The 18,546-nt window shown below is 43.9% G+C and overlaps 1 protein-coding gene across 1 annotated transcript in view; it reads left to right on the plus strand.

Annotated features, from left to right (window-relative positions):
• Positions 1–18,546, plus strand: part of POLR3B (RNA polymerase III subunit B) — a 345,554-nt gene that overhangs the window by 308,098 nt on the left and 18,910 nt on the right. The window contains exons 24-25 of the mRNA XM_063928431.1: positions 8,156–8,259; positions 14,909–15,075. Coding sequence (XP_063784501.1) covers positions 8,156–8,259; positions 14,909–15,075 — 271 coding nt within the window. The remainder of the gene's footprint in view (positions 1–8,155; positions 8,260–14,908; positions 15,076–18,546) is intronic.

Raw genomic sequence — 18,546 nt, forward strand, 5'->3', positions numbered from 1 at the left:
CTTAAACTGGTTTTATTTGTCTTAAATATAGTTTTACTTGGGGTACATATAATATATTGCCCTATAAATGCATTTGATGCAAATTAAAGCTTTTCGTTATCTGTGCCTGTTCTTCCATAAGACAGAGTACTTTTATGGGGATGTTACAATAAAACCTTAGTTTTTATTTAATTTTGCTATATAAATTTTGTTCCACAATGCATAATAAATCTAATAAAATAAATAACTTAGGACAACTAATAAAATTGGGATAAATTGTTCACTGAAAGTGATGTTCTATTGAAAGAAATATCTTAAAATGTAAATGGACTTAAACGAACAAAAAGAATAACAAGTTCCTTATTTAAGGAATTCACTGTTTTTATTACAATGTATGTGCTGCCATGTAAATAGTATCTAATAATAATTATAATAATAATAATAATAATTTTATTGATATAGTGCTCTTTCTCCATCAAGGTGCTTTACAGACATAAAAAAACAATGCACATAATACAGAAGATTAAGTAATACAGCAATAAACAAGCCACGGAGGCATTAAAAAAAAAGAAACTCTAGAGCGCAGGGTAAGTATAATGCAGGATTGGTGTAGGCATTTTGGGTAATAACTTCCACGGGTTGTGTATTCCACCCTCACAGCGTACCAGGTGAGGTGGCCATCTTGGGCGCACTACGTAGGATTAACCTGGGTGGAATAGTCTACCCCTAGAAGAGATGACACAAAATGGGGTGATTGCAGCATCCTAACACTAAAAGTAGAGTCCCAACAAAACAGTCAGGTCCATGTATTTTTCATCCCATCCGCAAGAGTACCAGAGGAGGCAGCCATGTTGGGAGCACTACGAAGGTTACACTGTGGGAGGCAAGCCATACAAGGGCCTAGTGCATATATGGTAAAACGTACACTTTTGTAGTAATATGATATACCATGTATGGAAAGATCCACGTGAGGAACATCCTGCCAACGGTGGAGCCATCTGAGACAACCATCTGGGGTGCAGTGCATAGATTCCTGCTGGCAGGGTGTGCAATCAGTGGAGGTACACATTACAGGAATAGCACACAGAGGGGTGGAAGTAAAATAAAATTATAAATGTCCTGGTCTCATGGGCGCAGTGTGGGTGGGTGTGAGAATGTGGGGAGCACACTAATGTCCAATGGAAATGACCCTGCTGGTCTTGGTCCTGGTGCTCACATCCTCAGTTCCCTGCTCAGCTTGAGGGGTAGGCCCGGGTACAGTCACGATGTTCTCAGACGGAGGGGTAGTAGGCATTGGTCCTGGTGTTCTCATGACGGAAGTGAAGAGAGGCCACATAATGATCCTGAGATGCAGTGTTTGTGGAACTAGTTTAGAGATTCTAGAGTGATCCAAATCCAGTTAAAACCTCAGTTCTAATGTCATCCTTAAAATACATCCTTAACAAATGCATACTTCACACATGCATGCAGGCCAAGTCCTGACTGCAGGCCTTGATGATATTGCTCTTAAATACTACACACTAAATCAGCAGGCACAAGGGGGAGGTGTGTTCATCAGGATGTTCAGCTAATTAACAGAGGGGGTTTTGCTTTGAAGACAGATAACAGACAGTTGCAGACAAACTTTCTTGGGGTGTGAAAAGTGTAGACAGAGAGAGATGGTAACATCAGATATATAAGCATGAAGATGTTTTTTTTTTTGCCTGTGAAGAAAGGAGATATGTATGCTTGGGAGAAACACAGTATTGCAAAAGTTAAAGAGATCCTAGCAGTTCCAGACCGTACCTCAAATGGGGTTCCCCTGCTCCCTCTTTATCTGCTCAGTACAAAAGAGTTGGGTTCCTTGGGAGGGTGGATGGGTATTGCTGGCACCCCTCACATTTGATCTGCAATATGACCCCACCCCAATCAGGGGCAGTAGTTCCACCACTGTTTGTATTCATGGGCGCATAATAAAATGTAACCATAGGGGTGTGGGTGTACATAGGCAGATTTAGGGGTGAGGGTGCACCTAGGCACAACAGTAACGGCAACCTCCTGCCTGCCTAATTCTGTTCTTTTTATTGATTGGTAATTCAAATTTTAATGCCAGTATATTTGCTTGTGATAGGCGTTTTTTGCTGCGTTTGATCTTTTAGTCCACATACCATTACACCCCAGACCATGAGCACATGAAAAGCTCTAATAAATTTGTAACCATAATATTGTTTTAATTGTTTTCAGAGATTACAATAGACATAAAATAATTTACAATCTTGTCATCTAAGAAAACTAACAGTAAAGTTTAACAATAAATTTATAAATTCATAGTAAAATTCAAGATACTGTTAAGGACTGTTTTGACTTTTTTTAACTGGTGCAAAATTGGTGCATTGTATTCAAAACAAGATACTTTGTTTACAGTTTTCATACCATTAAAAGAGTGGGGTAGTTGTTTCTTTTTGTGATGCTTCGTTTTATGGAATAATAATTTTTCATTTGAAAAAAATATTAGTTAATTGCCTTGATTTGTAGTTTCAACTGGGAGTGTTCTTAAACTTCACTTTCTCTAGTAGTCTGCAACTTTGGGGTAAGTCTGAATTATTCTTCACAACCAGGTGTCTTACTAAATGGCTGTGACATATCAGTAAAACTACATTAGCGCACACCTTGGCATATAAATATTCCCCGTGCAAGGTCAAGGTTGAGCATTGTCAATTATAATAAATTTATATCTTAGCATATCTTTAAATCTTGGCATTTAAAATTTCTTTGAAAATGATGCAGTGTGGAGCGACCAAGGGTCTGTAGCGCCATAGAGAAATGACAATTATACATACATACATACATACATACATACATACATACTGTACATAAAAATAATAAAACAGTCCGTATTTATTGTAAAAATAAAACCGTAAGATAACAAACAAGTAAGTGACAGATAGTAACACTCAATAACCCAGTAAATTTGAATGGCAGTCAGAAAGGATCAGAGTTGCTGGTTGTCAGTAGGGAAGCCAATCCCGGGCCATTTTTTCATTCCCGGGTATCGGGATTGAAAAATAGGCAATCCCGGGATACCCGGGATTGGCTTTTAGCTAGGTGGCCGCCCCCTCGCCTCACCCCGGGGAGGTTACGCTACGCTGTCAGCCGCTGCCAGCAGCGATCAGAGGAAGTTTCCCTCCCGCCCGCCCCCGTTATATGGTAAGTTATATGTGCGGGGTGGGCGGGAGGGAAACTTCCTCTGATCGCTGCTGGCAGTGGCTCTCACGCTGCACTGGGGAGCCGGAAGGAGGAAGCCGGGCAGTGTCTGAGCGTCCTGTGGACGCTCAACGCTGGTCCCTCAATCCCCGGGATTGGAGCTTCCAATCCCAGGATTGAATCCCGGCCATTTTTGTCCCTAAATCCCGGGATCCCGCCGATCCCGATCCCAGGATTGGCCACCATAGTTGTCAGTGTAAGCCCACTGGAGACTAGTATAATGCAGGGTTAGAACTAGTGGGGGGAGGGCTCTGCACATAAAAGTTTAATCTTTAAGTGAGGTGGTGAGTATAACTTGCAGGTGAATGAGGAAAACATAAGGGAGGGAATGTGATCAGAGTAGGTAAACTTTAATTATCAGGTGCTGATGAACTCATCAAGGGTTGAGGTATAGAGTGAAAAAAAAATGAGTCCAAATACGGAGTCTTGGGGGTCACCAACAGGAAGTGATGGTGGGAAGTGGAGATAGTGAAGTAATGGTTTAAATGAATGGTAGGAGGACAGCCATAAGAGGACTGTGTCACAGAGCACAACAGTGTGGACATTGATAGCAGATGTGGATGGATAATTGTGTTGCAAGCAGCTGATAGCTCCAGGAGGATGAAAATTAAAAAAATTAAGAGAGTGAAAGCCACAATCAAGAGGGTTGAGGGAAAGTGGGAGGAAAGAAAGGTGAACAGACATTGAAAGACAAGTTGTTCCAAGAGTTTAGAAATAAAGGGGAGGATAGAGAGGGAGTAAAAATTTTTAGACCGAACAGTCTTTAATTGCCCACATCTCAGTCATCCCCAAACCTGGTAAGGACCCTTCCCTGTGTCCGAGCTACAGACTTATCTCACTCCTCAGTGTTGACCTTAAATTACTGTATATGCCAAAATGATGGCTAATCCCACCCTTTCCAAAATGAATCTGTAATGATCAGATGGGTTTTGTGAGAGGCCGTGAATCTTGTGACAGCTTGATTAAGGTCCTCAGTCTGATCTAGTTGGCCTCTCAGGTTACAGTGCCCACCATCTTCTTTTGTCAGGATCAGTGGGATTTTTATGAGGTGTGTTCTCTGTCACCTGGGATTTATATCCATATCCATAAAATCCTGGCACTTTATACAGCCCCATCGGCCACAGTTCGAGTCAACGGTACCCTGTGAGATTCCTTCCTTATAACAAATGACACTCGACAGGGCTGACCTTTATCTCCACTGATTTTCATTAACTGTATAGAGGCTCTGGTGAGGACAATCAGGGCCAACCTTCTCATTTCTCACTTCTCATGTTGGAAGCGAGGAATATAAACAAGCTTTATTTGCTGACCATTTGATTGCCACCATCTCCTAACCTGTTACCTCCCTCCTGCACTTAATGCTGGAGTTTAAGAAATGTGGGCCTTTGTCAAACTTTGAGATTCTTTTCTATTAGTCTAGGGCAATTAACATCTCTACCCCTCCTTTCAGAGTATCCAGTCTCCAACATGCCTTCCCATTCACCTGCCACCGTCATTCACCTGGCACTTCCCATATTACATATTTAGAGATAAAGCTAACTAGAAACCTATTGCAACTATTTCAAACAAATTTCGCATCTCTTCCCTCTTCTATTGGCTCAGATTACAGTAGTTGGCACTTATAGCAGCTTTCCTAGAATCAGATGTGAAGTATTATCACAACTGAAACAGATGGGTGTCCTTCAATTCCTGGACATTAAATGATATTACCATGCCATACACCTTAATAGAGTCCTGGAATGAACCAGAACTAGGAACAAAAAGGAGTGGGTTGCTTTAGATGGTCACTGCCTGAAACAACATGCTGAAATTGTACCGTGGTTGCCCTTGTTTCCCAAAATGATCCTCCCCATCCAATGATATCTCCCACGCTTTCCATTTGGAAAGTCCTAAAGCTCCTTCCTGATAAATTATCTGTTTTTGGCCCTCTGAGCTCCTTCCTAGCTAACCCTGGTTCCCACCAGCCGTACATCCTGCCCATGTTCCGAATTGGACCTCTGCAGGTCTCTTTAGGGTCGGCCTGCTGGTGACTGCTTCAAGTATTAAAGAGTTCTCTGAGTTTCGAGACAAGTGGGCTATCTCCCAACCCGACTTCTGGAAGTTTTTGCAGGTTAGATGTTTTCTTGCCACAGCTAATAGGATAGCCATGGCTGGGAGGGACCATACTCCCTTTGAGACACTTAGCATCTCTACCCAATACACTTCCCACATAGTGCCTGCCCTCTATAAATTGCTATTAGGACCATTCTGCCTCCATCCCAGCATACACCAAAGCTTGGGAAAGAGTCTATATTTCTTAAGGCCCACTTTAGCTATGTTTGTTTCACTGTGAAAGAGACACAGTACAAGATTTTAATGTGATGGTATAGACACCCCTCTTTGCTCCACACCATGCTGTCTTTGGCTCTTGTTGGAGGATTCTCCTCTGCTTTAGGTACACTACTTCATGTCTGGTGGGACTGCCCTTGTTTAGCTAATTTCTGGATAGACATTATTACCATCTCCCAGCAATTCTTAACCATATCCTTCCCTAAAGACCATACTTTTTGTCTACTTAACCACTCTTCAACAGCGGTTTACCATGCACAATAAAAATAATCACTACTTCGTCCCAATGGTAACGCAGCTTGCTCAGTTACTCTTGTACTTTAGAATACTCCTGTACCTCCCTCGTGCAGAGTGGTACCTCAAGATCGAGTAGTTTATGTCCATGGAAGATAATCTAGTTTCCTCGACAGATAAGCTATCTGATTTCACCAGTACCTGGTGTCTGTGGCTTGAATATAAGGACTTGGCTGATTACAAGTCCTATATGTCTGCGATCCCACTGGATATGTTACCTGAGTTCCTAGTCCTTTACAACTTGCCTACTTATTGTTCCCTACTACAGTAACTTTAGCCAGAGGATAATACATTCCATGGATGCTGATCTCCTCTTCACTCCATTCCCTTTTTCTCCCACCTTCTCTTTCCCTACCTTCTTTCTTGTTCTTCTCTTTTTTGGTTGTTTCATTAAACTTTATGCTGTTCATAACTTTACACCATGCATGCTACATGCTTTTCTACATTTCTTGTGGCATCTCTGCTGACATATTACCATGTTGTTTTCTAAACTCTGGATACTGAGTGAGTTGTATTTATTGTTTGTACACATTCCGAATATTTAGTAAAAACAGAATAAATAAATAAAATAAACATTTTTAAACCAGTACAGATAAAGGCATGTCTATTGTAGGAGGAGACGGTTAGTAGAGAGAAAGCGGTGAAGTTGGGAGGGAATGGGGTTAGCAGGGGATGCAGAGGAGGATGAGAGGAGGGACAGAATTTGCTCTTAGTGTTGGGGGGGGGGGAAGGAGGAAAGAGTGACTTGGCCAGCTTTAAAGTGGTAGGGGAGGAGAAGAAGCATTCTGCATAGAAATGTCCTGACCGATCATAAAGAACTTGGGAGGAAAAATGGGAGGGAAGAGACGGAAACTGACTATGGTGAAGGTGCTGCTGGGTTTTGGGTAATGGAAGGAGATGAGTGATTTTAAATAAGATTGGAAAAATAAAGAGTTTCACTAGAGAGAGTGAATTTGTCGTCAAGGAAGTGAGTGGGATGTTCTCCAATGCCGTTCTCCAGTTTGGGAACATTTTTGGAGGTAGCTTTTTCTAGATTTTTTTATAATTAACACTATTACATGATCAAACCTATATAAATAAAAAGTTATTGACTTTACAAATTCAAATATATATTAAATTAAAAAAATGGTTGCGTAAGGGAATGGAAATTATTGAGCCAGAGTTACGACTACATATAACAAGTAGTTCAGTTGACACAGTGTAATCATACAGTCTGTGTTCTGTGCATAGCGTTGTGATAATAGGATATAGTACTTATTTTGTACTGAGGTGTCTTATGAAAAACACCAACATACAGTTTTCAAAATAATGAAGAATCAAAAGAAGAAGGCTTGATCCAGTGGTCTCATGTTTACAAACTCTGGGTGTTTTATCTAGCATCATCTCCATTCATTTTTTATTGACCATAATATAGTGAAGTTTGTTTTGAACCGTTGTTAAGGGCAATTTGACTTTGAGCCACTGTCTAGCAATTGTCTATCTTGCAGCATATAATAGATTAAATACCAGTACTGGAATCAGATGTATTAAGCCTGGAGAAGTGATAAAGCAGTAATAAGTGCAAGGTGATAATGCACCAGCCAATCAGCTTCTAGCTGTACATATTGAAGCTGATTGGCTGGTGCGTTATCACCTTGCACTTATCACTGCTTTATCACTTCTCCAGGCTTAATACATCTGTCTCAATGTCTTCCAAGACTGAATTCTAATTTTTCTAATTGGTTTGTTTAACGACGCTGACAGTTGGTTTAAGCAAATAGCAATATTTAGAATGCCTTCATGTAGTCCAGAAGGTCTTTGCTATTCCCTTTGCTATTTACCATATATGATTTTTATTTAATAACCAATGTTCAAAGCTGTGGATACTTACCGGGGACTGATACCGTTGGTCATTAATGATAATGGCTACTTTACATTTTGTACATTAGTAGACCCATTTAATAGCAAGAAAAATGATATTCCAAGTCTGTGACTATGGAACTGTGCACAACTGCTTCTTCCATGTTACCACCTATTTTATGGGTAGGCTACATTTTATTTTTTATATTTCTCTTTTATTTATTTATCTAGTTGTTATAGAATCACGGAGTTGTAAGAAAGTTACACATTGGCTAATGAGTTGTGCTTTCTCAGAGAATTTCTTGTACATATTCTGAATAAGCTGTGTTTTGAAGTATACGAGAATATATAGTGAATAGTTGATTTTATTTGTTGTTGTTTTTTTGTCCAAGGGTTTGAACAAATGTTTGGTATGAGAGGGAAGTAACTGTTCAGATGTTTTAAACATTTAACTTTGTTTCTTCTCCATCAGGTGTGTGTGGTTTAATTGTTCCACAAGAAGATATGCCATTTTGTGACACTGGCATCTGCCCTGATATTGTCATGAATCCTCATGGCTTTCCATCTCGTATGACGGTTAGTTACTTTTTCTGTTTATCCTGTGACTGTTTATATTTTACAATTTTTGGTTGTCATTTCTAAATGATGTACCCAGCCACATTCAGTGTAAAGATATTGGTGGTAATTCTGAGTTGATCGCAGCAGGAAATTTTTTTGCAGTTGGGCAAAACCATGTGCACTGCAGGGGAGGCAGATGTAACATGTGCAGAGAGAGTTAGATTTGGGTGGGTTATTTTATTTCTGTGCAGGGTAAATACTGGCTGCTTTATTTTTACACTGCAAATTAGATTGCAGATTGAACACACCCCACCCAAATCTAACTCTCTCTGCACATGTTATATCTGCCTACCCTGCAGTGCAGATGGTTTTGCCCAACTGCTAAAAAAATTCCTGCTGCGATCAACTCAGAATTACCTCCATTGGCCTTTAGTTACGGTTTCACTATATTTTATTTACTAATTGACTTTAAAGGTATGAGGGGTGTGCAGTAAGTTTCTGAACGTGCAGTGCATAGGTAGAGTATACATAATCTGACTGTCTGGTCGTGAACTGTAATCTCTCTTGTCAAATGTCAAGGAACAGAATCTCTTCTCAATGGCTGCTGTGAAGCAGTTCTCCGCAAGTGGTGGTCTCCTGGACGGCACCACATTTATCCACCCTGGCTGTCTCCCTTTTTCCTGGGCTCTGCTTTGCGCTCCTGTCATTATGCAGTGACAGTGGTCATCTTGAATTCTTGTCCCACCAACTGCAGTTGGCATTCTGACACTTGTGGTGCATCTGGCTGTGATTGTTTACTTCCCCTCTCTTGCTGCTTCACTGCTGTGACTCCCACTGCCATCACCTGCTGTTTATCCGTGCTATAGCTGCTACCTTGCACCTGCTGGCTGGGACCTGTAGTTTTACTCCTGCTGTTGCCTGCTTTCTATTGTATCGACTCCTACTACCCTTTGGAATGCCTTTGTGGAGTGTGCCCACCAGGTCAGTGCTTCCCTGTTATCTCATCCCATCGGTGGTGTGCTTCCTCCTATTGCACATGGTCTTCTTTGGTGAATTTGTCTATACTGTTGTCCATTTTTAGGGGACTTTTGTAACGTTATTGTATAATATGGGGAAATAGCGTAATACCTCTAACGCTGGATCTAACCTGGAACTCCTGAGGCATCCACTCCAGAGTCGTTTCTTGAAAATTGGCTAGTGCAACTGTGTTGCAGGGAGGCCTTCTCTCTAGATTTCTCTGTCGAATGGGCTCATTCGTTCCACATGCCCTCGTCCTGCCGAGGACCATCATAGCTTGTATGCTTCACTATAAAGATAGGTCTGGCTACACTGTCCCCTCAAATTGGAAAGTCACTCAGTGACAGTGTTTCGTGATTTTTGCTCTTGAGCCGATAATAGTTCCTCCCAGTCAAGCGTAGACAACTTCAATATTCTATACTCTTCCCGTCTCATCTCCATGTGGTGGTGCATGGGAGTTCTCACACTTTCATTACCCCTGGCGGAGCTGAGGATTGGTGTGGACCTTATTTCCTCTCTGTTATTACCCTTACTTGAGTTACCTGTATTATTGTTCGATGCTATTTTTATACCCAAATTGTTACCCAGCCACTTCCTTTTAACATTTGGGGATTTAGGGGCTAATTCAGACCTGATTGCTGCTGTGCGTGTTCACACAGCAGTGATCAAGTCTGAAGCGCGCCTGCGCCGCAGTGCACCGGCGCATGGCAGACAGCCGACGGCTGTCTTAGCCCTGTGATTGCCTCTGCCTGATTGACAGGCAGAGGCGGGAGGGGGCGGGCCGGCGGCGTTTGGCCATCGTTTAGGGTGCGTGGTCTGGGCAACGCAAGCGTGCTCAGACCGCTGGGGGGACAGGCCGCGGAGGCTGCGTGACATGACACGCAGCCGCTGCAACTCGGGCAGCGATGAGTAGCTCCCAGCCAGCGCGCTGGAGCTGCGCTGGCTGGGAGCTACTCCTACAGTACAAAAGCATCACCGCTGTGCGGTGCTTTTGTACTTGTACGACGGGGTAGGGCCTGACATGCGGGGCGGACTAGCCCTGTGCTGGGCGGCCCCCCGCATGTCAGGGAAGCTTATCATAGATGTGCTAAATTTAGCACATCTACGATCAGGTCTGAATCACCCCCTTAGTTCTCAACACTTTGCACGAGCTATATGTAGCTGCATATGTGACTTCATAATTCTGTCTCCTGTTTTTTTTGTTTTCTCAATTGACGTGTTTTGCTTTGTATGTTCACTTATTTAAAATTCAAGACAAAAATTACTTGATTTAAAAAAGAAAAAGTAAAACACCGCCTAATTAATTGAAAGTTAATGGTTTAAGGATCCACCTGACTAAAGACCACTTTCCTTGACTGTTGCTTCTAGTTTTGACCCTTGTGTATTCCATCTCCTGGTATTTTTCCACCAGGCCTCTACATGTTCACCTTGTGGGCAAACTTATTGCAGTATGACCTTTCCCTCCCACACTAACCATTGCTGTGTTCAATGCCAAAACAGATTTGAATGTTTTGCAAATCACTATAGAATAAAAAACCTTCCTTTTAAGGTATTGAACATGATGAAGGATGGGCATGCCAGCAGCACAATGTACATTGCTCTCACTGGATCGCTCCATTCTTTCCCACTATTGCAAACTAGAAGAATCTTCAAAATCAGGGTTATGCAACATTTTTTTTTATTTTAGTGCCAGACATAAAACCTTATAGGCCAAAAACAGTTATAATAGTAGATTGATACTAAATATGTTAGTGGCTTCCATTTTTGAAGCTAGTTTGCTCAGGTTAGGTTGATCATTTGCAGTCTGGAAATGAAGATATGCTTCAGAATTTTGTACTGTTTTCCGACTAAGCGGGCCTCACTGTGGTTTATTCACCAGAGGCCCAAGCTTCTTTGGGTATGCATGCCATGCTTGGGTTCTCCTGTTTGGAGGGGGTACCCTCTGTGAAGGAAAGAGATGAAAGAGAAGAAGAGGAGCATGCCTAGTAGGAAAGAGACTGACCCTTTGAGTCCCACTCAAAACATTGTTGAGTGGCACTACTGCCGAAGGGTTGCCTGCTTCTGTTCTAAATGATGCCCTCCCCTTTAAAAAGACTGCACTATCCTTCACTTATTTACCCATGTTTTTACAGAAGCAGTACTAACGTGTCCCAATGAGACTCTTTTCTGGTACACAAATCCTTATTAAATGAGAAGATTCTGAAGTTTTGAAGATGTGATCATTACATATATATTTTCCAAGTTTTAGGAATACGGGCAACTTCTAACAAGGTCTATCTGAGATTGAAGATCAGAGCCTGAATTATGAGCATTTGAAGCCCATTTGGGGCTTTCTATATCTAAGAGGTGAATCCTGTTAATAGTGTTTTATATAGAAGTGAAACTAATAAACCTCCAGCTGCTTTTAACGCCGGCTCTAGAGACCTTGAGATCAGGGAGTGATTTAAATTCACTGCTAGAAAGTTTAGAACTAATCCAGAGCAATTTCATTTGTCACGGTGTAAAAGATTTTGGTGGTCTCCTAACTGATAGCAATTATTATGAGATAACTGTCAAGCTGAAACAGTGTTGCTTAGTGTATGGTACAGCATGACTGACAAACACTTGTTGCTTTGAATGTTAGGGCTTTCTACTGGCATAAGTTACTTTCTGTTACTTATGTAACAGTTACTTAAATTACTTAACACAGCCATCTTTCACCCTAACCCTCTGTTCTATGGTCACTTCTACCCCATCTGTGTCACCCCTGTCTGACTGCCCCTCCCCTTCAGAATGAAAGCTCTCACGAGCAGGACCCTTTTCCCTCGTGCTTTTCCCTGTCTTAGATTATTTTCTACTCCATACTCCCTACAATGGCACCTATCCCTCAGGTTCTGCCACCATGATGATTATTTCAGTGTCCTGTCCCACTGGCGTCACATGGGAGGGTATGACAGGTGTGGACCGCACTCGGGTGACACCAAAGTGCCATCTCCTGCTCAGTGACAGGAGCCGGGTGCTGCACTGTAATATTACCTGCAGCAATCCGGCTCCTATCACCATGTAGAAGCAGGCACACCAGTCTCCGGAGGCAGGCCGCATCTCTTGGACCCCCGGAGTGACGAAAACGGGTGTCAGAAGCTTGGCCATGCCCCTTCCTGCAAAGCCACGCCCCCTTTGCAATGTCCTTGTCCTAAATTGTCTTGTACTGTAAGTTGTTTTCTTGTTTTACTTATTTATGTACTTTGTTAATCCCTTGTGGGGCCATACAAATAAAGGATGATAATAATACTGTCCCTAATTTGTAGGGACAGTTCCAGATTTTAAGGATTTGTCACTGGAAATGTTCCTGTTTTTAAATATTTACCTACTCCACTGTATATTTCCTCTAATTCTGTATATTTTATGCAGTTATGGACTTTTCTTATACTTGGACTTTTAGAACTTAATATTTCATGTAGTAGAGCAATTAACATGGAAACTAATGACGTTATTACAAAGTATAACAAATATACCTTTTATTGGTATTATAGTTAAATATTAGCTCTACAACAGAGCATCCCTGGGTGTCACTTTTAAATATTGGTAACTGGCTACTTGTTCTCCTGGGTATTAGCGCTTGCAGTATGGCTGTCCTGGGTATTGGTATCTGTAGTAACTGGCTACTGGTTCTCCTGGGTATTAGCGCTTGCTGTATGGCTGTCCTGGGTATTGGTATCTGTAGTAACTGGCTACTGGTTCTCCTGGGTATTAGCGCTTGCTGTATGGCTGTCCTGGGTATTGGTATCTGTAGTAACTGGCTACTGGTTCTCCTGGGTATTTGCGCTTGCTGTATGGCTGTCCTGGGTATTGGTATCTTTAGTAACTGGCTACTGGTTCTCCTGGGTATTAGCGCTTGCTGTATGGCTGTCCTGGGTATTGGTATCTGTAGTAACTGGCTACTGGTTCTCCTGGGTATTTGCGCTTGCTGTATGGCTGTCCTGGGTATTGGTATCTGTAGTAACTGGCTACTGGTTCTCATGGGTATTAGCGCTTGCTGTATGGCTGTCCTGGGTATTGGTATCTTTAGTAACTGGCTATTGGTTCTCCTGGGTATTAGCGCTTGCTGTATGGCTGTCCTGGGTATTGGTATCTGTAGTAACTGGCTACTGGTTCTCCTGGGTATTAGCGCTTGCTGTATGGCTGTCCTGGGTATTGGTATCTGTAGTAACTGGCTACTGGGTATTAGCGCTTGCTGTATGGCTGTCCTGGATATTGGTATCTGTAGTAACTGGCTACTGGTTCTCCTGGGTATTAGCGCTTGCTGTATGGCTGTCCTGGGTATTGGTATCTGTAGTAACTGGCTACTGGTTCTCCTGAGTATTAGCGCTTGCTCTATGGCTGTCCTGGATATTGGTATCTTTAGTAACTGGCTACTGGTTCTCCTGGGTATTAGCGCTTGCTGTATGGCTGTCCTGGGTATTGGTATCTGTAGTAACTGGCTACTGGTTCTCCTGGGTATTAGCGCTTGCTGTATGGCTGTCCTGGGTATTGGTATCTTTAGTAACTGGCTACTGGTTCTCCTGAGTATTAGCGCTTGCTCTATGGCTGTCCTGGGTATTGGTATCTGTAGTAACTGGCTACTGGTTCTCATGGGTATTAGCGCTTGCTCTATGGCTGTCCTGGGTATTGGTATCTGTAGTAACTGGCTACTGGTTCTCCTGGGTATTAGCGCTTGCTGTATGGGTGTCCTGGGTATTGGTATCTAGTAACTGGCTACTGGTTCTCCTGAGTATTAGCGCTTGCTGAATGGCTGTCCTGGGTATTGGTATCTGTAGTAACTGGCTACTGGTTCTCTTGGGTATTAGCGCTTGCTGTATGGGTGTCCTGGGTATTGGTATCTGTAGTAACTGGCTACTGGTTCTCCTGAGTATTAGCGCTTGCTCTATGGCTGTCCTCGGTATTGGTATCTGTAGTAACTGGCTACTGGTTCTCCTGAGTATTAGCGCTTGCTCTATGGCTGTCCTGGGTATTGGTATCTTTGCCCAAATTAGAGGGCAAGTGATCATTTTGCAGGTATGTGAATTAAACTTCCAGTGACTCTCGATATACTGGCTGGTATTGGAGTTCAGAATGATTTGGTTTAAGCTTATAGAGACGGGGCAGTAAGGGTGAAGGGAGCTTTTTTTTTTTTAGGGGTGTTTTTACGAAGGTCTGAGCACCAATCTACATTTGTTTTTTTAAATGGGTTACACTATTAACTGCAATACAGAATAATTTCGATCAAACTCTATTTACCCTCAGACAACACTGGGTCTGTGGTTGGCAGATGACCATGCACAAAGGTCTATAGTGGTCATCTTCCAACCAGAGTGGCCAACTCATATCTTTAAGTATGTAGAATGTATACCGGTTCCATGAGTTATCAAGCCTGCTTCACTTCATATTTGCCAACATGTTTAGTAATTATCTGATTGAGTTCTATGGGATCATTATTGAACTGATTTAATACCACAATGCCTGCAATACTGGGTGCATTAACACATTGGAACTAAACATTTCAAAAAATAAATAAAATCATATTTGTACTGATAGTCATTTTTTCCTGCTATATTTTCTTTTCATTTATATGCAATGGACTATCAATCTATTTGTTTTGTAATCCTTCTGACCTAAGCTCTTTTCTCCGCAGGTTGGAAAGCTAATTGAACTCTTGGCTGGAAAGGCCGGGGTCCTGGATGGCAGATTTCACTACGGAACAGCCTTTGGTGGAAGCAAAGTGAAGGATGTCTGTGAAGACCTCATTCGATACGGCTACAACTACTTAGGGAAAGATTATGTGACATCTGGCATCACTGGGTAAGAACCTGCAACTGGCACCACAAGGGCTGATTGCAGGGCCACATGTTTGCTAGACTAGACTGAGGGAAATGCATTCCACTTAGCACACTCGGGGGGTATTCAATTACCCGTGATCGTGCCAATTGGGTCACGTGAAAACACTAGTTTCTCTGACGTCCTAGTGGATGCTGGGGACTCCGTAAGGACCATGGGAATAGCGGCTCCGCAGGAGACTGGGCACAGCTAAGAAAGATTTAGGACTACCTGGTGTGCACTGGCTCCTCCCACTATGACCCTCCTCCAGACTTCAGTTAGAATCCTGTGCCCGGCTGAGCTGGATGCACACTAGGGGCTCTCCTGAGCTCCTAGAGAGAAAGTATATTTTAGGTTTTTTATTTTACAGTGAGATCTGCTGGCAACAGACTCACTGCAGCGAGGGACTAAGGGGAGAAGAAACGAACCTACCTAACTGGTGGTAGCTTGGGCTTCTTAGGCTACTGGACACCATTAGCTCCAGAGGGATCGACCGCATGGAACCGGCCATTGGTGTTCGGTCCCGGAGCTGCGCCGCCGGCCCCCTTACAGAGCCAGAAGCAAGAAGAATCAGGAAAATCGGCGGCAGAAGACATCAGTCTTCACCAAGGTAGCGCACAGCACTGCAGCTGTGCGCCATTGCTCCTCATACACACTTCACACTCCGGTCACTGAGGGTGCAGGGCGCTGGGGGGGGGGGGGGGGGGGGGGCGCCCTGAGAAGCAATAAATACACCTTGGCTGGCAAATATATCACAATATATAGCCCCAGAGGCTATATATGTGATAAATACCCCTGCAAGAATCCATAAAAATGCGGGAGAAAAGTCAGCCGAAAAAGGGGCGGGGCTATCTCCCTCAGCACACTGGCGCCATTTCTCCCTCACAGCTCCGCTGGAAGGAAGCTCCCTGGCTCTCCCCTGCAGTCTACACTACAGAAAAGGGTAAAAAAGAGAGGGGGGGCACTAAATTTAGGCGCAATATACATATAGCAGCTATAAGGGGATATAATTTAGTTAATCCTTGATTTATATAGCGCTCTGGTGTGTGCTGGCATACTCTGTCTCTGTCTCCCCAAAGGGCTTGGTGGGGTCCTGTCTTCTGTCAGAGCATTCCCTGTGTGTGTGCGGTGTGTCGGTACGGCTGTGTCGACATGTTTGATGAGGAGACTTATGTGGAGGAGGAGCAGGTGCCTATAAATGTGTTGTCACCCCCTGCGGGGCAGACACCGGAGTGGATGGACTTGTGGAAGGAATTACGCGAAAGTGTCGACTCCTTACATAAAAAATTTGACGACATGCCAAATGCGGGGCAGCCGGCTTCTCAGCCCGTGCCTGCCCAGACGTCTCAAAAGTCATCAGGGGCTCTAAAACGCCCGCTACCTCAGATGGCAGACACAGATGTCGACACGGATACTGATACCAGTGTCGACGACGAAGAGACTAATGTAATGTCCAATAGGGCCACTCGTTATATGATTGAGGCTTCCCCCGATAAAAAAATTACTAATGGCGTACCCTTTCCCGCCAGAGGATAGGTCACGTTGGGAAACACCCCCTAGGGTGGATAAAGCACTTACGCGCTTATCAAAAAAGGTGGCACTGCCGTCCCAGGATACGGCCGCCCTAAAGGAACCTGCTGACAGAAAGCAGGAGGCTATCCAGAAAGCTATATATACACACACTGGTATTATACTGAGACCAGCTATTGCCTCAGCATGGATGTGCAGTGCTGCAGCTGCATGGTCAGACTCCCTGTCAGAAAACATTGACACCCTAGACAGGGACACTATATTGCTAAACGTAGAGCATAATGAAGACGCTGTCTTTTACATAAGAGATGCACAGAGGGATATTTGCCGGCTGGCATCAAAAATAAGTGCACTGTCCATTTGTGCCAGGAGAGGGTTATGGACCCGGCAGTGGACAGGTGATGCAGATTCTAAAAGGCACATGGAAGTTTTGCTTTATAAGGGTGAGGAGTTGTTCGGGGATGGTCTTTCAGACTTAGAGTCCACAGCAACAGCTGGGAAGTCAGCATTTTTGCCACATGTCCCCTCACAACCAAAGAGAGCACCGTATTATCAGGTGCAGTCCTTTCGCCCCCAAAAGAGCAGACGGGGTAGAGGCGCGTCCTTTCTGCCCAGAGGCAGAGGTAGGGGGAAAAAGCTGCAGCATACAGCCACTTTCCAGGAACAAAAGTCCTCCCCCGCTTCTTCTGCTAAGTCCGCCGCATGACGCTGGGGCTCAGCAGGCGGAGCCAGGTACGGTGGGGGGCCGTCTCAAAAACTTCAGCAATCAGTGGGCTCGCTCACAGGTAGATCCCTGGATCCTTCAAGTGGTATCTCAGGGGTACAGGCTGGAATTCGAGACATCCCCCCCCCGCCGTTTCCTCAAATCTGCCTTACCAACGACTCCTTCAGAAAGGGAGGCTGTGTTAGAGGCAATTCACAACCTGTATTCCCAGGAGGTGATAGTCAAGGTGCCCCTACTTCAGCAAGGACGGGGTTACTATTCCACAATGTTTGTGGTACCGAAACCGGACGGTTCGGTGAGACCCATTTTAAATTTGAAATCCTTGAACACATATTTAAGAAAATTCAAGTTCAAGATGGAATCGCTCAGGGCGGTTATTGCAAGCCTGGAAGAGGGAGATTACATGGTATCTCTGGACATCAAGGATGCTTACCTGCATGTCCCCATTTACCATCCTCACCAGGAGTACCTCAGATTTGTGGTACAGGATTGTCATTACCAATTCCAGACGTTGCCGTTCGGCCTGTCCACGGCACCGAGGGTATTTACCAAGGTAATGGCCGAAATGATGATACTCCTTCGGAAAAAGGGAGTTTTAATTATCCCATACTTGGACGATCTCCTGATAAGGGCGAGGTCCAGAGAGCAGTTGTTGGTCGGCGTAGCATTATCTCAGGAGGTGCTACACCAGCACGGTTGGATTCTGAATATTCCAAAGTCTCAGCTGGTTCCGGCGACACGTCTACTGTTCCTGGGGATGATTCTGGACACAGTCCAGAAAAAAAAAAAAAATGTTTCTCCCGGAGGAGAAAGCCAAGGAGCTGTCATCTCTAGTGAGAGGCCTCCTGAAACCAAAACAGGTGTCTGTGCATCATTGCACGCGAGTCCTGGGAAAGATGGTAGCTTCCTACGAAGCGATTCCATTCGGCAGGTTCCATGCCAGAACCTTTCAGTGGGACCTGTTGTACCAATGGTCCGGATCGCATCTTCAAATGCATCGGTTGATAACCCTGTCTCCAAGGACCAGGGTGTCTCTGCTGTGGTGGCTGCAGAGTGCTCATCTCAGAGAGGGCCGCAGATTCGGCATACAGGACTGGGTCCTGGTAACCACGGATGCCAGCCTTCGGGGCTGGGGTGCAGTCACACGGGGAAGAAACTTCCAAGGACTTTGGTCAAGTCAGGAGACTTCCCTACACATAAAT

This window comes from Pseudophryne corroboree, chromosome 6 (genome assembly GCF_028390025.1).
Source record: "Pseudophryne corroboree isolate aPseCor3 chromosome 6, aPseCor3.hap2, whole genome shotgun sequence".
Taxonomy (NCBI): Eukaryota; Metazoa; Chordata; class Amphibia; order Anura; family Myobatrachidae; genus Pseudophryne; species Pseudophryne corroboree.